This window comes from Eucalyptus grandis, chromosome 2, assembly GCF_016545825.1.
Source record: "Eucalyptus grandis isolate ANBG69807.140 chromosome 2, ASM1654582v1, whole genome shotgun sequence".
Taxonomy (NCBI): Eukaryota; Viridiplantae; Streptophyta; class Magnoliopsida; order Myrtales; family Myrtaceae; genus Eucalyptus; species Eucalyptus grandis.
The window spans coordinates 31,802,310-31,817,861 of NC_052613.1; the positions used below are offsets into that span (position 1 = coordinate 31,802,310).

The following is a 15,552-nucleotide window of genomic DNA, read 5'->3' on the forward strand; positions in this document are numbered from 1 at the left end:
TCACTTTTTGTCTATACTTATTTCTAGATTTGAATTAACACTCCATTAGTTTCGCAGAAAATGTGGCATTTTTGGAAAATATTTTCTAAAAAGTCAATTTTCAAAAAGTCAATTTCCAAAAAAAAATAATCTTATTTCCCAACACTTGGCTGAAATTTGAAAATAAACTAGAAAACATTTTCATCATTCGATATAAAAAATTCGATTTGATTTTCCTCTGCGCACCTTTTTAATATTTTATTTTTTTCGTTTTATTTTTTAAAAGAATCGAATTTTTAATTTTTATATTTTAATTTTCTTTCTAATTTTTTTCTTTTTATTTTTATTTTTACTTTTTTTCCACTTCTTCTTTGGTCGCCACATGAAAGAAAAAGAGAAAAAATAATAACAATAACAATTAAAATTTTGAATAAAAAGAAGAAGAAGAAGAAGAAAAGTATGAGCTAAGAGAGAGCGAGGCTAATAGGGAAAAATACGAGATAAAAGAAGCGATTGAAAGAAAATGTTTTCTCTGACCAATTCATTTTCGGTGAAACAAACACTTGAAAATCCAAAAAATTATTTTCCTAAAAATTATTTTCCACAAAACAAACAAAACTTAGGTATCCTATCATTTGGGAATAACAAACATAGATTAACTCCCCTCCACATATCTCCATTTGGCCCGTCAACCTCAGATTTGGGAGGCCAAGCGAGAGATTTGAGGCTCGAGTTCCAGTCAAGTCTCGGCAGCTTCACCACTCTTCCTCATCGAATATAATGATATAGTATGCGAATATGTAGATTTTGTTGGGGTGTAGTTCTTACCCCCTATCAATAATATGACACCAAGCAGGGTTTCGGGGCACCTTGAGCAAGGTTATAGGAGGCAACTCCCTATGAAACCAAAGAGCTTTTATAATTTGAATCCGTCTTTATTGATATTTTGAGTTTGAGCTAATAAATAGTTATTTAGTATATATAGCATATTTATCTTATAAGTAAGAGCCGTAACAAATAGGTGGGAGGCAATTCTTATAGTAAAATACTTTGCTAGATACAACTCTAATATAAGGCTAAACAAGGATAAATCGTGTGTTTTAAATTTCTCTTTCTCACCTTTATCCTATATTCGTTGTGTTTGTCAATTTTTTTTTTTTTTTTGGTTGTGTTTGTGTGCTTAATTATACCAAATTTATTGGTAGGCGAGAACTTGTTTTTCTAATGGCATCTTTCTCGCTAATGTGATTGAGGTAGTTAATGTAGATCATTGGGCCTCTCTTCTTTTTTCTCTTTTCTTTCTTCTTTTTTTTCTTTTTAGGAAGACCTCAGTCTAATGCCGTGCACTTGACTGATCCTGAATCAGCCACGTGCTTTATCGTGGTACCTTACATGAAAACCTGCAACAAGTGTCAGACCCTCCAACCCATCATCTCCTCCTTCCTTTGTCCCGAGTTGTGGGAGTGGGAAAATGTTACAAAGTAGTTGTCGGAACAAATTAGTACATTCTTAAATAATCCAGGTCAATCTGATGCCTTGGGATCCGCCCAGTGATCAAGAACAGGATACACAGGTGCTTCTTAAAATTATTCAGCACAAGAGGTTGAGATTAGAAGAGTGCAAACAATATCTAAGATGGGTCAATGTTTATGCTCTACTCTACCTTTTTATTGAGAAATTTTGGACAAAAATGATGAATGGCAATACCATTTTGAGAGATAATTCGAAGATATTCTATGTCACTATATTCCATGACATTATCAAAACGGATGATCTTGATGTTTTGAGAAAACTATGTTTTGATCGTGGCAATAAAATCACAATAAATACAAGCCAATTCAAATCAATGCTACATCAGATAGAGACACTTATAATGAGAATGATCATCTCCAAAAAACACAAAGTAGCGGGACACTCCCATAGTGGGAGTTGGAGATGGACCCCAAATGTCAAAATGAATTAAATCAAAAGGAACATGAAAGATAAATTCACTAAGATGAAAAGGTGAAATGTGATGATTTCTCAACTTACATGGTAAACAATCAAAATGCTTATTGTCAACAGAGCTTAGATGACCAGTAGAAATCAAATGACCAATCTAGAAAAAAAAAAAAAAAAAAAAAATGGCCTAAACAAGAATGTCAAGTTTCAAAGGATACCATGGCAACACAGCCACTAAGAGCATTTAGAATCTTAAGATAAGCTTGAATAGGCATCCCAGTTTACGACTTGTCCCAATTTCTATATGGCTAACTAACATTGTGAGTTATTAGCTATATGACTAGTAGGTGTTTGTGAAAGTAGGGACTTTGACTTAAACAAATTGATGTTCAAAATCATGTGATTGTAATGGGCAGAATAAAAAAACCATGAATCAAGACTACGTGGAGTCACAAATAGAGTAGAAGTGCTTGGGACATAGGAGCTAGAAGTACCAAATTCTTGAAGAATGTCACAAAGATCGTCTAAAGATAAAGTAACAAATGAGCTGCTAACCCTCAATGGTTACAATAGTGATGAATAAGCGTGTGGTCACCTTTGTATAAGAAATGTTTATTTGTCCCCATAGGTTGCCTAGGTTATCATCAATAGCAAATGGATGCAAGATGATCAGTTCAATGACAATATGTGCAATATGGTGTTCATGATGAAGAAGAGGCGGGGTGGTAAGCACTGCACCTATAGGAGTAGACAAAATAGGGCTGGGCGCCTTCAAAGTAGCAAGCCAAATCTCTTTAGTCAATGATTTTGAAACAACTACCTCAAGAGGAGGTGATGAATCTCAATGTTGAAGTGAAGCTCGTATAAGTTCAACTCATCATCAAGTGACATTAGAAATTACATAGCAGGCATACGATCACAATATTTAGCGAACTTGTGAGCATTGACATCAACTTTCTATTGTCGATTAGAGTAAGCTAGTTGATCCCAAATAGAATGCATATAGGACAAAAAAATCATTAATAGACTAACTTGTCTTTTGAGGCATGCGATGCAAATTTTTAATAGCTGATACTGGTGAGCAATATCCGAGGTGACATATTAGCTAGAAAGCAAATCCCATGCCTCTTTTCTTCAGCCCATAAAAGATAATTCTACCCCTTCAAGATAGTTTGAATGGGTATTGGCACGTTCATTTTATTAATTTAAATGTACTAATTTATATAATAAATACCAAGAAACTAGTACTGGAAATGAAAATATGGAGATAATAATGCCAAAAACGAAATCAGCACGTTGAAATACCTCGGAAATCGATCGGTCAATTTTGGGTCAACGATCAACGGTTAACGGTCAATTGTTAGTGGTGAGAGGCGGACGACGTGGCGGATCACACAGCAGACGACAACAGGATGACTTAATAGTGACATAAGCAGTACACGGCCGGACTTCTGATCACGTGAAATGCATGTGAGCGTGTAGATCTCCCGTTCAGGCTCCTTGGTGGCAAGGTTTGGCTAGTTGGATTCGTTAAGAGTGATGTCGAATCTGCTTGTGGTCTTGTATTATAAAAATAACCAGTTAAATGTGTCTAAAATTGACTTACAATTGACGGATTCATTGACTCTGAAACTACAGCACGTGGTGGAAAAACGAGAGCGACACGGCCTATACAGCTGACATCAAGATGATCATGGTGGAGCAATGCGGCCCATGCAGTTGGCGTTGCAAAGTAGAGTCAAATACACCGCCTATGAAGTTGGCATTGCAAAGCATAGTTGATTACACTTATCAAGAAAGAGGTTTTGATACCGAGTCAAGAATGATGCGGAAGTGACGAATTTGGAGAATTTTATGTGCATTTCAAAATATTTAATAATAAGAAGCATAAGAGCCTATTTATAGACTTTACAGGATGACCATACATAATAACAAAATATTAAACATCAATTACAGTCAATCACAAAAATATCCAAAAGAAAAATTATAAATCATAAATAATTTAAATATATCGAACGAGAAGGATTCTTGATAAACACTGTAATGGAACGACTACCTACCTGATGAAATAGCTCGTGGATGTGGTCAAACCAAATAATTTAAATATATCTAACAAGAAGGACCTGCTTAAATTACTTTTCGTACTGTTGGACAAATTATAACGCCTCCACCACCTACTAGGATTCAACGCATATAAAGGAGATGAGAGATGGCATGGAGGGATAATTTTTGAAAAATCGATAGCAAAAATTTAAAAGGCAAGGTGGCGGAGAATACTGAGTACCTCATCTAACATGCAAACTAGGCTCGTAGCATGTGGAATTGACAATAGAAAACCTATCGAATCCATGACGGATGTAGAACTTTTTTTCGTGGGCCAACCCTAACAATTAATTATATGTTTTCATATATTTTAAGAGTGCGTTTGTTTCATAAAAAACTTAGTGATAGATGAAAATGCTTTATTAGAAAGCATTTTCTAATAATACTGTTAATCTTCCATTGTTTAGTGATATATGATCGAAAATGTTTTTTGATGTTTGGATCTCATTGAAAAATTATTTCAACCTCATAATTTTATTTTAGGAACAAAAAAATTAATAATGTACAATATTTAATTTTAATTTTTTAAAAATAGATTTTTAAATTATTTTTCTTTTTCTTTTTCTTTTTTTATTTTTTATTTTTTTCTTTCTTCTTTTCTTTCCTTTTTTTCTTTTTCCCTCCTCCGTCGTAATTAGCTAGCGACGACCACAGGTGAGCTTAAGGTTCATTTGGCGATGGCCATAGGCAAGCCATGAGCTCACCAGCCTCGGTGGAGACCAAGCTCACTTGAATCTGGCAAGCCCGAAGCTCACTAGAATTGACCAAGCTGCAGCTCGCCTAAATCAAGCAACTCTCATGCTTGATGGCCTCAATCGGACAAGCTCACTTGGACCAGCTAAGCCTCCAGCTCGTTAGCCCACATCATGGCTAGTCACTAAGTCACACGACCAAGTGAAAGGAAGAAGGAGAAAGGAAAATAAAAAATAACAAAAATAAATTTGAATTTTAAAATGAAAATAATTAAAAAATTCTATTTTTATAAGAATAAACAATTTATCAACAATAGGAAAACATTTTGGAAAACGTTTTCTAGTTCTTTCAAAGGGAAAATCATTTTCTTGAATTTAAATTTCAATAGGCAAACATTTTTATGTTGATTAGGAAAATATTTTCCGTTGACTCATTTTCCTAAGCAAACTAAATGCTGGAAAATGAGGAAAATATTTTCCTCGAGAAGTTCCATTTGTTTAACAAGAAATGCATAATTTGAAAAATATTTTCCTAAAAATGATCACTCAAATCGTTTACAAAAATAAATGAACAAAAAAATGTTATCCATGAAAATGTTTAAATATAATTTGTTATCGATAATGAAAGGATTTTTATCAACTAAATTCCAAGCAATGCAAACAATAATTCTTAAAAACTGTTTTCTAAATCATTTATTTCTCATCAAACAAACAAAGCCTAATATTGTCAAACTTGCAGTATCTAAAATAATGGGTTACGTATGTATGATAACAGAATTTGTTTGTGAACTAATTATTTCTCAATAAATATATAATTGTCTATAAACGGTTCGCAATTAGTGGGGCAAAAAATAATGAAATGTGGGAATAAATAGCTTCTCTTGTAGCTTTCTTTTTAAACTCTTGTGAAAGATGGGGCAAATTGGACCAAAAAAATATTGCAAAATTTAGGCTGGTTGTCTATTTTATTCGTGGAAAATGAATAATTTAAGCCAAAAAAATATTTTCATGTGCAAAAAATGATCATTTATATCATTTACAAAATAAATGAGTGATAAATATTTTCATCTTCCATAAAAATATTTGGACATGAATTACTATTTGTTATAAAAATATTTTTCATTAATAATTATTTTAAGCAATATAAATACAAATAATTTCGAAAATCATTTTTCCAATCATTTTTTTCAGCAAAATGATTGGAGTTTTAAGGTTCAATAGTGGGCCATCAAACAACGAGTGGGGGAATTGCTCTTCGTGAAAAATAAATAATTTAAAAAAAAAAAACATCACACGGCATGGATCTGTCCCTATTGCCTTCATCAAAATCTTATCCAAATCAGCAAATCAAGTACCATGAAAAATGATTTTATTTCTAGATGTCACTTTTAAAATGGTCCTACCGCTACAAATCGAGTAGACCCAAGTTGGCGGTACAGGAGGGGCTCAATCATTCGATACCGGCATCAAAACTCAGACTTAATTGCCCATGCAGAACTCGACCGCACCTCGCTAGAACTTTTATTTCCCATCTCACGTATCGTAAATTGGAATTGATGAAATGGAAGTATAACTCGTATATAACATGCGGAAATCCGTAACAAGTAATCGGCGAAGTTGACTGAAGTTTTAAAGCCTTAATTGTTTGCACATCAATCGTCATTGGTAATGGCAATTTGCCAGAATCCAACAAAATTGACCTGAGCGCGGTGAAATCAATCAATGTAAAAGGTTAAACAAATTGCAAGGAAATCTCCTTTATTTTCCCCCCTTCTGATATCGCAAATGTTTGCCGCAATCAGGCACAAAAAAGTCAATCCTACATAAACGCTCTCGGCAGCCTGACGCAATGCCTTATATGGCTGGCAGCACAATGATCCTATTCCTGAAATGGGCAAGTGATGCTTGCAATTCTTCCAGTGCTCGCCCCTTGGTCTCCGGCACTAGCTTCGCAGTAAATAAGATAGTTAAACTGCAAATGCACGCGAAGATCAAAAAGGTTCCTGAAAGCAGGATTGTCAAGACATAGATTTGTTAGTATTTACGCCCGACGTAAGAACCCATGCAGTTCATGCATTTAGGCTCCAAAGAAGCATTGCCAGTGAATACTATAGAGCAAGAAAAAAAAAAAGAGGAGGACTAATTACCGGGTGCGCTCCATTCGAACATGAAGTTAAAACTGTAGCTGACGATCCAAGTACAGGACGAATTGGAGAAGGTAAGCAGGCTTCCAGCCGACCCTTTAACATTCACTGGGAATATCTATCGAGAATATGTCCACCAGTATAAATAGGCTTTTAATCCTTTTATATGGTCTTAAAATAGAGAGACTATAGAGTGAAATGTTAGAGAGAATGTATCTATTTACCTCGGACATGATGACCCATGGTAACCCCGCCATGCCAAGTGAGAAAGCTACGGAATACACCTGATTGCAATTATCATCTGTCAGCAACTTCAACACAACTAGTCCTGGAAAGACGGTTGAGGACTTAGAAGCAGCAATTTTATAACGAAGGTTTCTTTGTCAAAGTGTGCTCTCCTTCAATGTATTATTGCCTGGAGAAGTAGGATTGAGCCGCGACTCGATATGCCCTCAACCATGTAAGAGATAGCCGTGTGAGGGTTGAAAAACAAGAAAGCAGAAAATATTTGTTACACAGACTTACCATAATGGATACATACACCAAAATGGGAGTGACTTCTGTCCAGTACTGCTGGTCCTGGTTTCACATGAAGATATTTAACGAAAAAGAAAAAAATCAGGCTCTCTTTAAGAGATTAAGAAGAATGAGTAAGCTTGGTTAGCGTTCGAATACCTGCATGAAGAATGATAATGCCAGAACAAAGCAACTCAAGCTCATTCCAGCTGAAGAAATCTGCAAATGAAAGTCAGATTTGGTAAGCTTACGAGCAACTTACTTTAGGAGAATGCATCGATATGTATTGGCTTCTTCACCATTAAAAGTGGTCTTCTTCCAGCTTTATCCGTCAAAATTACACTAAGAGCTGTTGCCGGGATCTGCAAAACAGGTGAGAAAATCTTGAAAATGTGAAAAATAAAATTCCTCTTCCAGCTTAATTCTCCAGAGTTTATTACCTGGACTATAGCCATGCTTCGGCTACCAAAGCTGCTTGAAAAGCCTGTCAGGATAATTAGTAGAGATTACCAAGTCTTTGTTCTTTATGATTAACTAAACTCACGAATTTATAGCATGATTTTTACCAGCTGATTCAAATATAGAGCTCGCGTAGTAGACAAATGTACTAGCCCCTCCAAATTGTTGAAGCATCATCAATCCAACTCCTATCTAAGTTTTGAAAAAAATTAGGAAATAGGAAGAAAAAGTGGGGCGAAAAATGGCAAGCAATTTGAATATTCTGGAGGCAAGGCTTACTATGAGGGAATGAGCGTATCTTCGTTGAAACAAATCGAGAATTCTAGACTGGGAGGACTGTTCAAAGATTTCTGTATATTCCTATAAGACAATTGAATTGAAACATTAAAAAGCAAAAGGTAAAGGGAAAACTTTCTCCTATTGATATGCAAAATGGAGAAATTACTCTGATATCCGTTGCTTCCTGGGAAATGTCAACACTTTTGCCACGGAGTCTCTGCAATGTGGCTTCGAACTCCTTTTCTTGACCCACTTTTACCTGTCAGTCAAAAACTACACTAATCATCTTCCTTGCAATGGAAATTCCCGAGTCCTCACTCCAATATTCCTACAACATTAACTTCATTTCATTTTATGATTTCAGATTTTTAGATAATTAGTGAACTCTTACAAAATCTGATCATGCGAATTGTCTCGACATGGAAATTGTAATGCCTATGCCTCTGGTCATTCTCAGTTCACCACTAGACTTAAATTTCAGTCATGAGTAAAATTATTCTTTCATAAAATATTGACTTCATTACCACTCTTCCCTTTTTTTATAATTTCCAACAAAGTAATGTGTTTGTGCATGAGGATGTTCAAAATGATTTCCGTGCCTTGCGAGACATCAAGGTGGGCTACAAAATACTCTGCATGGCATGCAGCATGCTACTTGTGCTATTTAGACAGCCCCTAATTATCCGAGTTCCATTACGCCATGGTTACTCAACCATGAAATCGTCACCATTGAACGCCAAATCTGGACATAACACCAATGAAATCGTCACCGTCGAATGAAGCTACATAGAGCAAAGTGCTGGCCACAATCGAAATTTAAGTTTCAGATAAGAACGACACAAATCACCATATCACGCGGCTCCTCTTAAGTACTTGGTACACCCCATAAACAACTTACCAGCCATCTGGGCGACTCCGGGATAAAGAATAAACCGAAAATTTGAAGTACGCAGGGGATACAGCCTGAAAACAAAATCACGCACAGTGACCTTATCATGTTTCCCAAGATAAATCTAACAAAACAAAGCAGAAGAGAACTGAGACAGTACCTATCAAAGACAGGATACGCCAGGAAACAACAGTTCCAAGAAAGAAAATAAACGAAATGCCACAGCATACCAAGAACTGCAACCAGATTCAGCAAAGGTTGATAGGCAATGCATTGAGTTGACACCATTAACATTTTACAGGGGCCCAAAATTTTCACCTGATATAAAGCGGTGAACGCTCCCCGGACACTTTTGGGTGTTATTTCAGCAATGTACACAGGTACCTGTTTGGCAACAATATTATGACCAACGTCTTCTAGAAATTAATTAGTGTAAGAAATCCGAATGTTTGTGCCTTTACCACGTAACATACAATCCCAATGCCAAGTCCATTTAACAGTCTTCCAATATCGAGCCACCAAGCATTCTGCAAGGTAAGAGGAAATACACCATTAACTGCTTCTCAGCCTTTTTGGAGAATAGATAACTCAAAAACGTAGAATATGATTGAGTTTTGTGGACAGGTCATTGACAAACTATGAAGCAAAATTCTGAAGCGGAAAATAGACACAGCACAAACCTTGGCAAATGCTATAGAAAGCCATCCTGCAGTGCAAAAGATTTGCGAAATCCCCATTGCCTGCATCACATTGCATCAATTAAAAATTCTGAAAGATTTTTTCAGGTTCTTCGTTGAACATATATGATTTCAAATTCACGAATAGCTGGAAAAGGCTAGAGAATGACTTACACGTCTGCGACCTATCATATCTGTCAACCGCCCATTTACCAAAGCTGCTATTAACCCCCCTACTGTTAATATAGAACCAAAAAGCGAATACTGCAATACGAGAAGGCAGGAATATTAATATTAGAGAACCCGGATCGTGACTGAAAAATTCCCCAATTCCAACAGCATCATAGATAAAGAAGTCATTATTAGCTAGCTCTTTAGGTCATGAGATTTTTGGCATCAACCATCCTTTTAAGGAAAGGTTCAAATGAAATCACAATGACAATATCAGTGGTTCTGCACAAAATCTACTGAACAAGGAATCGACTGGCCATGTTTCATCATACTTCCTAGCATTGCACGGAGGACATCTAATATCTCGGTTCCTCACAGAAAATTTTATTGTAAGACGCACAATTCCCAGTATTTTCCCTTGAATAACAGAACTATACAGGGCTGAGAGCTAATAAAATGGCAGCCAGGTGGCATGTATGCTTAATAGGACTCACCTCTGCCGTGGAGAGCCCCAAGTCCTCCATTATGCCCGACTCGGTGGGTGATGAATAACCAGACTGCATTATAGAAATACATCGCTAGTTATGGTAACCTCTACTTGGTGGAGAGTAATCCCATGAGAAACTAAAGACTGAACAGAGCAATAGCCTGGGAGATCAAATTACAAAAGGAAAACATAAAAGATTACATTACCCAAAAATTGGTTTTTCAGAAGTATCTTTTCTCAAAAAATGCAATCCAAGTAGTGATTTGTGATAATTTCATGTCTCTTTGCCAAACCGAGTTTCCATAACAAAAGTAATTGATCATACAGGAGCAACTTCAGTTATGACATTTTTATTTTTAAACAATCCAGGTCAACCTTGCATCTTGGGTCAATTAAGCCATGTGATCCCACAACACGCCAGCAGGAGCTTCTGCAACATTATAAACTAATTTCCACCCCTCAAAAAGAAAGAAAAAAGAGAGAAAGAAAAAGCAATCAGACATTCAACGAGAGTTGCAGTTATAGATCTTGCTGGCTTGCTTGTTGCAGCATCATACGAATGCCAAAACAAGAACCACCATCTTGAATGAAAATGAAAGTTTGACCAATCACACGAGAAAAAAGACGGACATTAATCGAGCAATTTGTCTCTTCCTCTTTCTTTCTCTAACAAAACATTCACTCGAATTTGAAAGAACCTGTGACAGAAACGCAAAAAAGGAAAAAAAAAAAAAAAGGGGGGAAGGTGGGGTGGTGAAGGAAAGCAAGACAGCTCCACAGAAAACAGAGCCGGGTTCTTAGTGATCGAGCTACGTGCAAGCAATTCACGGAAAGTTTGATGCAATATTACTCACAGCACATCCAAGGACAAAAGATCCGCAAAGGGCAACCAGCGTGCTGAAAACGACGAGAGGCGTGACCGGGGGATCACTCGAAGGCGTGGAGTTGCCACGGTTGCCATCATGGGCATCTTTGAGAAGCAGAGAGCTAGTGGGCGACCCATCTTCTTCTGGGCTCTCCCTACCCATGCGTCCTTTTTACTACAAAGCTCTCGGGGAGAACGAGATTTGCCAAGCATGAAGGAGGCAAGAATCAGCTGTGCATGCCCTTAAAGAGCAATGGATTTGTGAGAGAAAGAGGTAGATATGGACTTGAAAGAAATGGACTGTCGGACGGCTGCATGGGGAATGTATCGGCCAATAGCCGCATCCGATCATCCAACTTTGCATTATTTTTGTCCTTAATTCTTTGTTTAAGCACTGGGTCGCTCCGCTGTCTCTTTCTTACTTCTAGACTTGAATAAAGTATCCGGTCGTCTGGGAACAAGGAACGTAGATTAAATTCCACTCCACAGATCCCGATCCGGGCCGTCGACCTCAGATCAACCCAAATCCGAGGCCGAGCAGGAGATTCAAGGCTCAGGTTCGAGGCAAGTTTCGGCAGCTTTGCCGCGCATACTCATTAGAAACAATGATATAGTATGCAAATATGTAAATTTTATTGAGAATGTGATTTATTCTCTCTATCAATAGGAAAGTACTGAACAAAGGTCCAGAGCACCCTAGGCGAGGGTCGTAGGAGGCAGCTACCCATGAAGCCAGAGAGCTTTTATAATTTGTGTCTATATTTTGAATATATATAAATATATATTATTTTTTTAATAATTAAGAGTTATAATAAAGAGGTAGAATGTGCTAATTATAGTAAAATACAATACCGAATGTAGCCCTAATCTTAGAGTAAATTGGGATAAGTCTCGTGTCGATTTCTCTCTCACCTTTACTATTTTATATTTTGTTGTGTCCGTCACTTTTACTGAACATTTCTTTGTATTTGTGCGCACCTTTACTATTTTATATTTTCTGTCACTTTTACTCTCTCTTTCCTTGTATTTGTCCGCATAATCTTATTAGCTTGATTGGTAGGTGACCTCTTTCTCACAAATGTGATTGAAGTAGTTAATGAAGATCATTTGTCCTCTTTTTTTTCTTTTCTTTTTTTCTGCAAATGTGAGTTTAATGCCGTGCACTTGACTGACCCTGAAGCAGCAACGTGCTTTATCGTGGTTCGTGTAGATATAATTATATGAAAACCTGCAACAAGTGTATCCTCCAACGCATCTTCTCCTCCCTTGTCCCGAGTTGGGAGTGGGAAAATGTTACAAAGTTGTTGTCGGAACAAATTATTATATTCTTAAATAATTCAGGTCGACCTAATGCCTTGGGAATCAGCCAAGTGATTAAGAACAGAACATACAGGTGCTTCTCAAAAAAAATTTACTATTGTTTGCACCAAAACAGTGACCATGTGGTCGATATGGGCAGACACATGACTAAAGCGTCCACTATCATCAAGTGTGTGACCCTTTGTCAACGATCACAAGGATCGACATCAATATTGGCGCATATTGGTGATTATTACCGATTAGTTGTCAATATGCGATAACGTATGATTAATGATGATCTGCAAGGATATTGATTAGTAATATTGAGGTAAGCCACTAAGGTATCAAAAGAAAGTAGAAAGCATAAGGGGCGTCAAGATGTGATTCCAAGTTTGAAGTCGGTGGAGAACAAAGCAATTGAGAGCATGGAACAACTAGCACATGTTTTTAAAGGAACAACCAACTAAAGGCAAGATTATGGCATCATGAGGATAAGGGCACAAAACTTTTGGAAATAAAGAAAAATGGATAATCACAAGAGAACTGCTTAGAGACAGTTATGGCATGACCATTATAAATACCATTGCTCGCCCATTAAAGAACCCCATGCAAATAAAAAAAAAATGCTTTTCTTTGATTATCTTTACTTTGATACACTGCACTTTTAGTTTCCAGACTCGCGTCATCAATTAAGTTACAAGTAGGTTTTTAACTATAGCTTTTATATCCGCATCATCGATTAAATTCCAATTGTATCTCTATTCTTAGTGTTGCATCGTTGATTAAATTATGACGTGGCATCTTTGCATTCTCAAGCTTTGTTGTCAATTAAATTTCAACATGTTTGTTTACATTTTTTTCCATTGTTGTGGTTGTACTTCCTAAGTATTGTCGTCAATTAAATTTTGGCACAATTTGTGCTTATTTGTGATATTTCCTATTGGAATTTGCCACAAAAACCTATCTCCCTTAATTAAAAACCAAAGAATGGCTTTCCGCGAAAGATAATTTGTTGCAGGAGAACTTCCGACAAAGTGTCTTTTTGGCATGCCAGGTGGAACGTTTATGGCCAATTTGCAGAAATACGATGGTGAGAACAAGGAATCAACTCGATCCTAACAATGGTGATGGTAACAACCCATCACCACCACTTGGCAATGACAGAATAGGATGTCCCGAGTTATCGACTACACAGCTAATGGCAGAACAACAAGAAGCGGAAAATATTGATATCCCAAGACAACTCACTAATGAGCATAAGAGGCAGTTAGAGCCTAATCCTATGATGTTGGCTACCATGAGGAGAGTTAAAAATGATGCGAAAGAGAGGAATATGGAGAATTTGTTGTGTATTTCAAAAAGTATAATAATGAGGAGTACATAAGCCTGCTTATAGACTTTATAAGCAAAAGAACGCTTCAAGTGTCATAACTTGGCACAAGGGGACACTTAAGTACCGTAACTTATGAAAGTGACAGTTAAGTGCCACATTTTAAGAAAAGTGAGACACCTGAGTGCCATCTCCGGCGAAGCTAGCCGGAAATCATACGTGACAATTAAATATTAATATTTCTCGCCGAAGTGGCTCGCCGGAGAGCTGAGTCAACTCTAATTCACCCAAACGACGTCATTTCAAGTGTTGGCCAAAATAGAGCTCTTAAATCAGCCAAAATGACGTTGTTTTGGCATAATTTGAATTTTAATATAATATAAAAATGTAATTAAATTAAATTAAATTAAATTAATAATATAATTTATATTTATTACCCAAAAAAAAAAAACGGAGGAGGAGGAGAAGGAAGGCAATCGGTGGCGAGGGCGGAGCCCTCATCGCCACCGCCTCCCGATGTCGCCGGAAGGTGGGGGAGGGTCAACCAGGGCCGCTGAGCCCTAGCCGAGGGCCGGCGGCCCCGTCGGCGCGGCGAGTGCCGGTTGGCCTACATGCCCTCTCCGCCGATCGGCCTGGGACCCACGAGCCCTCGGCCCAAGGCTCGGCGATCCCAACCCTTGCCGCCGGCTGCCCTCCCTCCTCCTTCCTCCTCCTCCTTCCCCCTCGCCCGGATCGGTGAGGGCTCACGGCCCTTGCCATCGATCGGTCGAGGTCGTCGCCCACAGTCGGGGCCCGGCAACCCCGGCCGACCCTCCCCCTTCGTCGCCGGCCCTTCACGGCGGCGGCGGACGAGGGCTCCTCGGCTACCTCCTTTTTTTCAAAAAGTTTTTAAAATTTTTTTAAATTTTTTTACTTTATTTTTAAATTTTTAAATAAATTTAGTTTTAAATTTTTAAATAAATTTAGTTTTAAATTTAATTTAATTAATTTTATATTAAGTTTTTTTACCACGTCGGCACCAAAACGACATCATTTTGCACTCGCTTCGCCGGAAAATTGACACGTCGGCATTTTAGCTGGATTTTGGCCGAATTGACACTCAAGTGATCCATTTTGCTCCGATTTTAACACTTAAGTATACATTTCATAAGTTATGTCACTTAAGTGTCCATTTCTACCAAGTTATGGCACCTGAGGTCCACTTCTCGATAACTATAGAGGTGTGCAAAATATCCGGGAACCGCCCGGACCGCACCGGCAGGACCGGAACCGCTCGGTACCGGCGGTTCTTGAGGGAACCGGTCCGGTTCCTAGTTCCAATTTTTCGGAATCGGTGGGTGCAGTCCAGTTCCCGGTTCCATGGGCGGATCCGCCCACCCGGACCGGATTTGGAACCTTTTAATATTAAAAAAAATTACTAAAAGAAATCATAAATTATATCTCATCTCCTCGCTCCCTTCGTCTTCGGTTCTCTCTCTCTTTGTCTTTTCCTCGGTTCCTCCTAATCCTATCGCCATTTCGATTCCTCCCCGAGCGTTGACGCCGCCGTTGTTACTCCTCGCCGCATTCTTTGTTCACCCCCTCGCGTTGGCCGCCACCAGCCACGAGAATTGTTTGCGACCGTTCTATGTTGAAAACTTCGACCATAAACCTCCTCCCATCCTTCCCAACTTATAGACCCGACCATTCTATGTTGAAAACCAAAATTATTTCGCGTCAAG

The 15,552-nt window shown here is 37.8% G+C and overlaps 1 protein-coding gene across 1 annotated transcript; it reads right to left on the reverse strand.

Annotated features, from left to right (window-relative positions):
- Positions 1-6,330: 6,330 nt before the first annotated feature.
- On the reverse strand, positions 6,331-11,504 carry LOC120286051 (sugar transporter ERD6-like 5). Its single transcript, XM_039306589.1, has 18 exons — positions 11,192-11,504; positions 10,345-10,407; positions 9,854-9,943; positions 9,683-9,742; positions 9,464-9,529; positions 9,321-9,386; positions 9,163-9,238; positions 9,012-9,076; positions 8,280-8,372; positions 8,114-8,194; positions 7,942-8,026; positions 7,816-7,859; positions 7,675-7,737; positions 7,535-7,594; positions 7,385-7,438; positions 7,084-7,143; positions 6,863-6,977; positions 6,331-6,718 (listed from the first exon to the last, which is right to left on the reverse strand). Exons 1-18 carry the CDS (start codon positions 11,363-11,365, stop codon positions 6,570-6,572), a joined length of 1,464 nt encoding a protein of 487 aa, XP_039162523.1. The 5' UTR covers positions 11,366-11,504; the 3' UTR covers positions 6,331-6,569.
- Positions 11,505-15,552: the final 4,048 nt, after the last annotated feature.

Bases quoted from the DNA above. Each gene is read 5' to 3' on its own strand.
- LOC120286051 (XM_039306589.1), bottom strand. From the start codon at position 11,365: ATGGGTAGGGAGAGCCCAGAAGAAGATGGGTCGCCCACTAGCTCTCTG. The intron at 9,530-9,682 runs GTTTGTGCTGTG...CTTACCTTGCAG, and splicing joins TTTCTATAGCATTTGCCAAG to AATGCTTGGTGGCTCGATAT. The intron at 7,860-7,941 runs GTAAAAATCATG...TTATCCTGACAG, and splicing joins CTCTATATTTGAATCAGCTG to GCTTTTCAAGCAGCTTTGGT.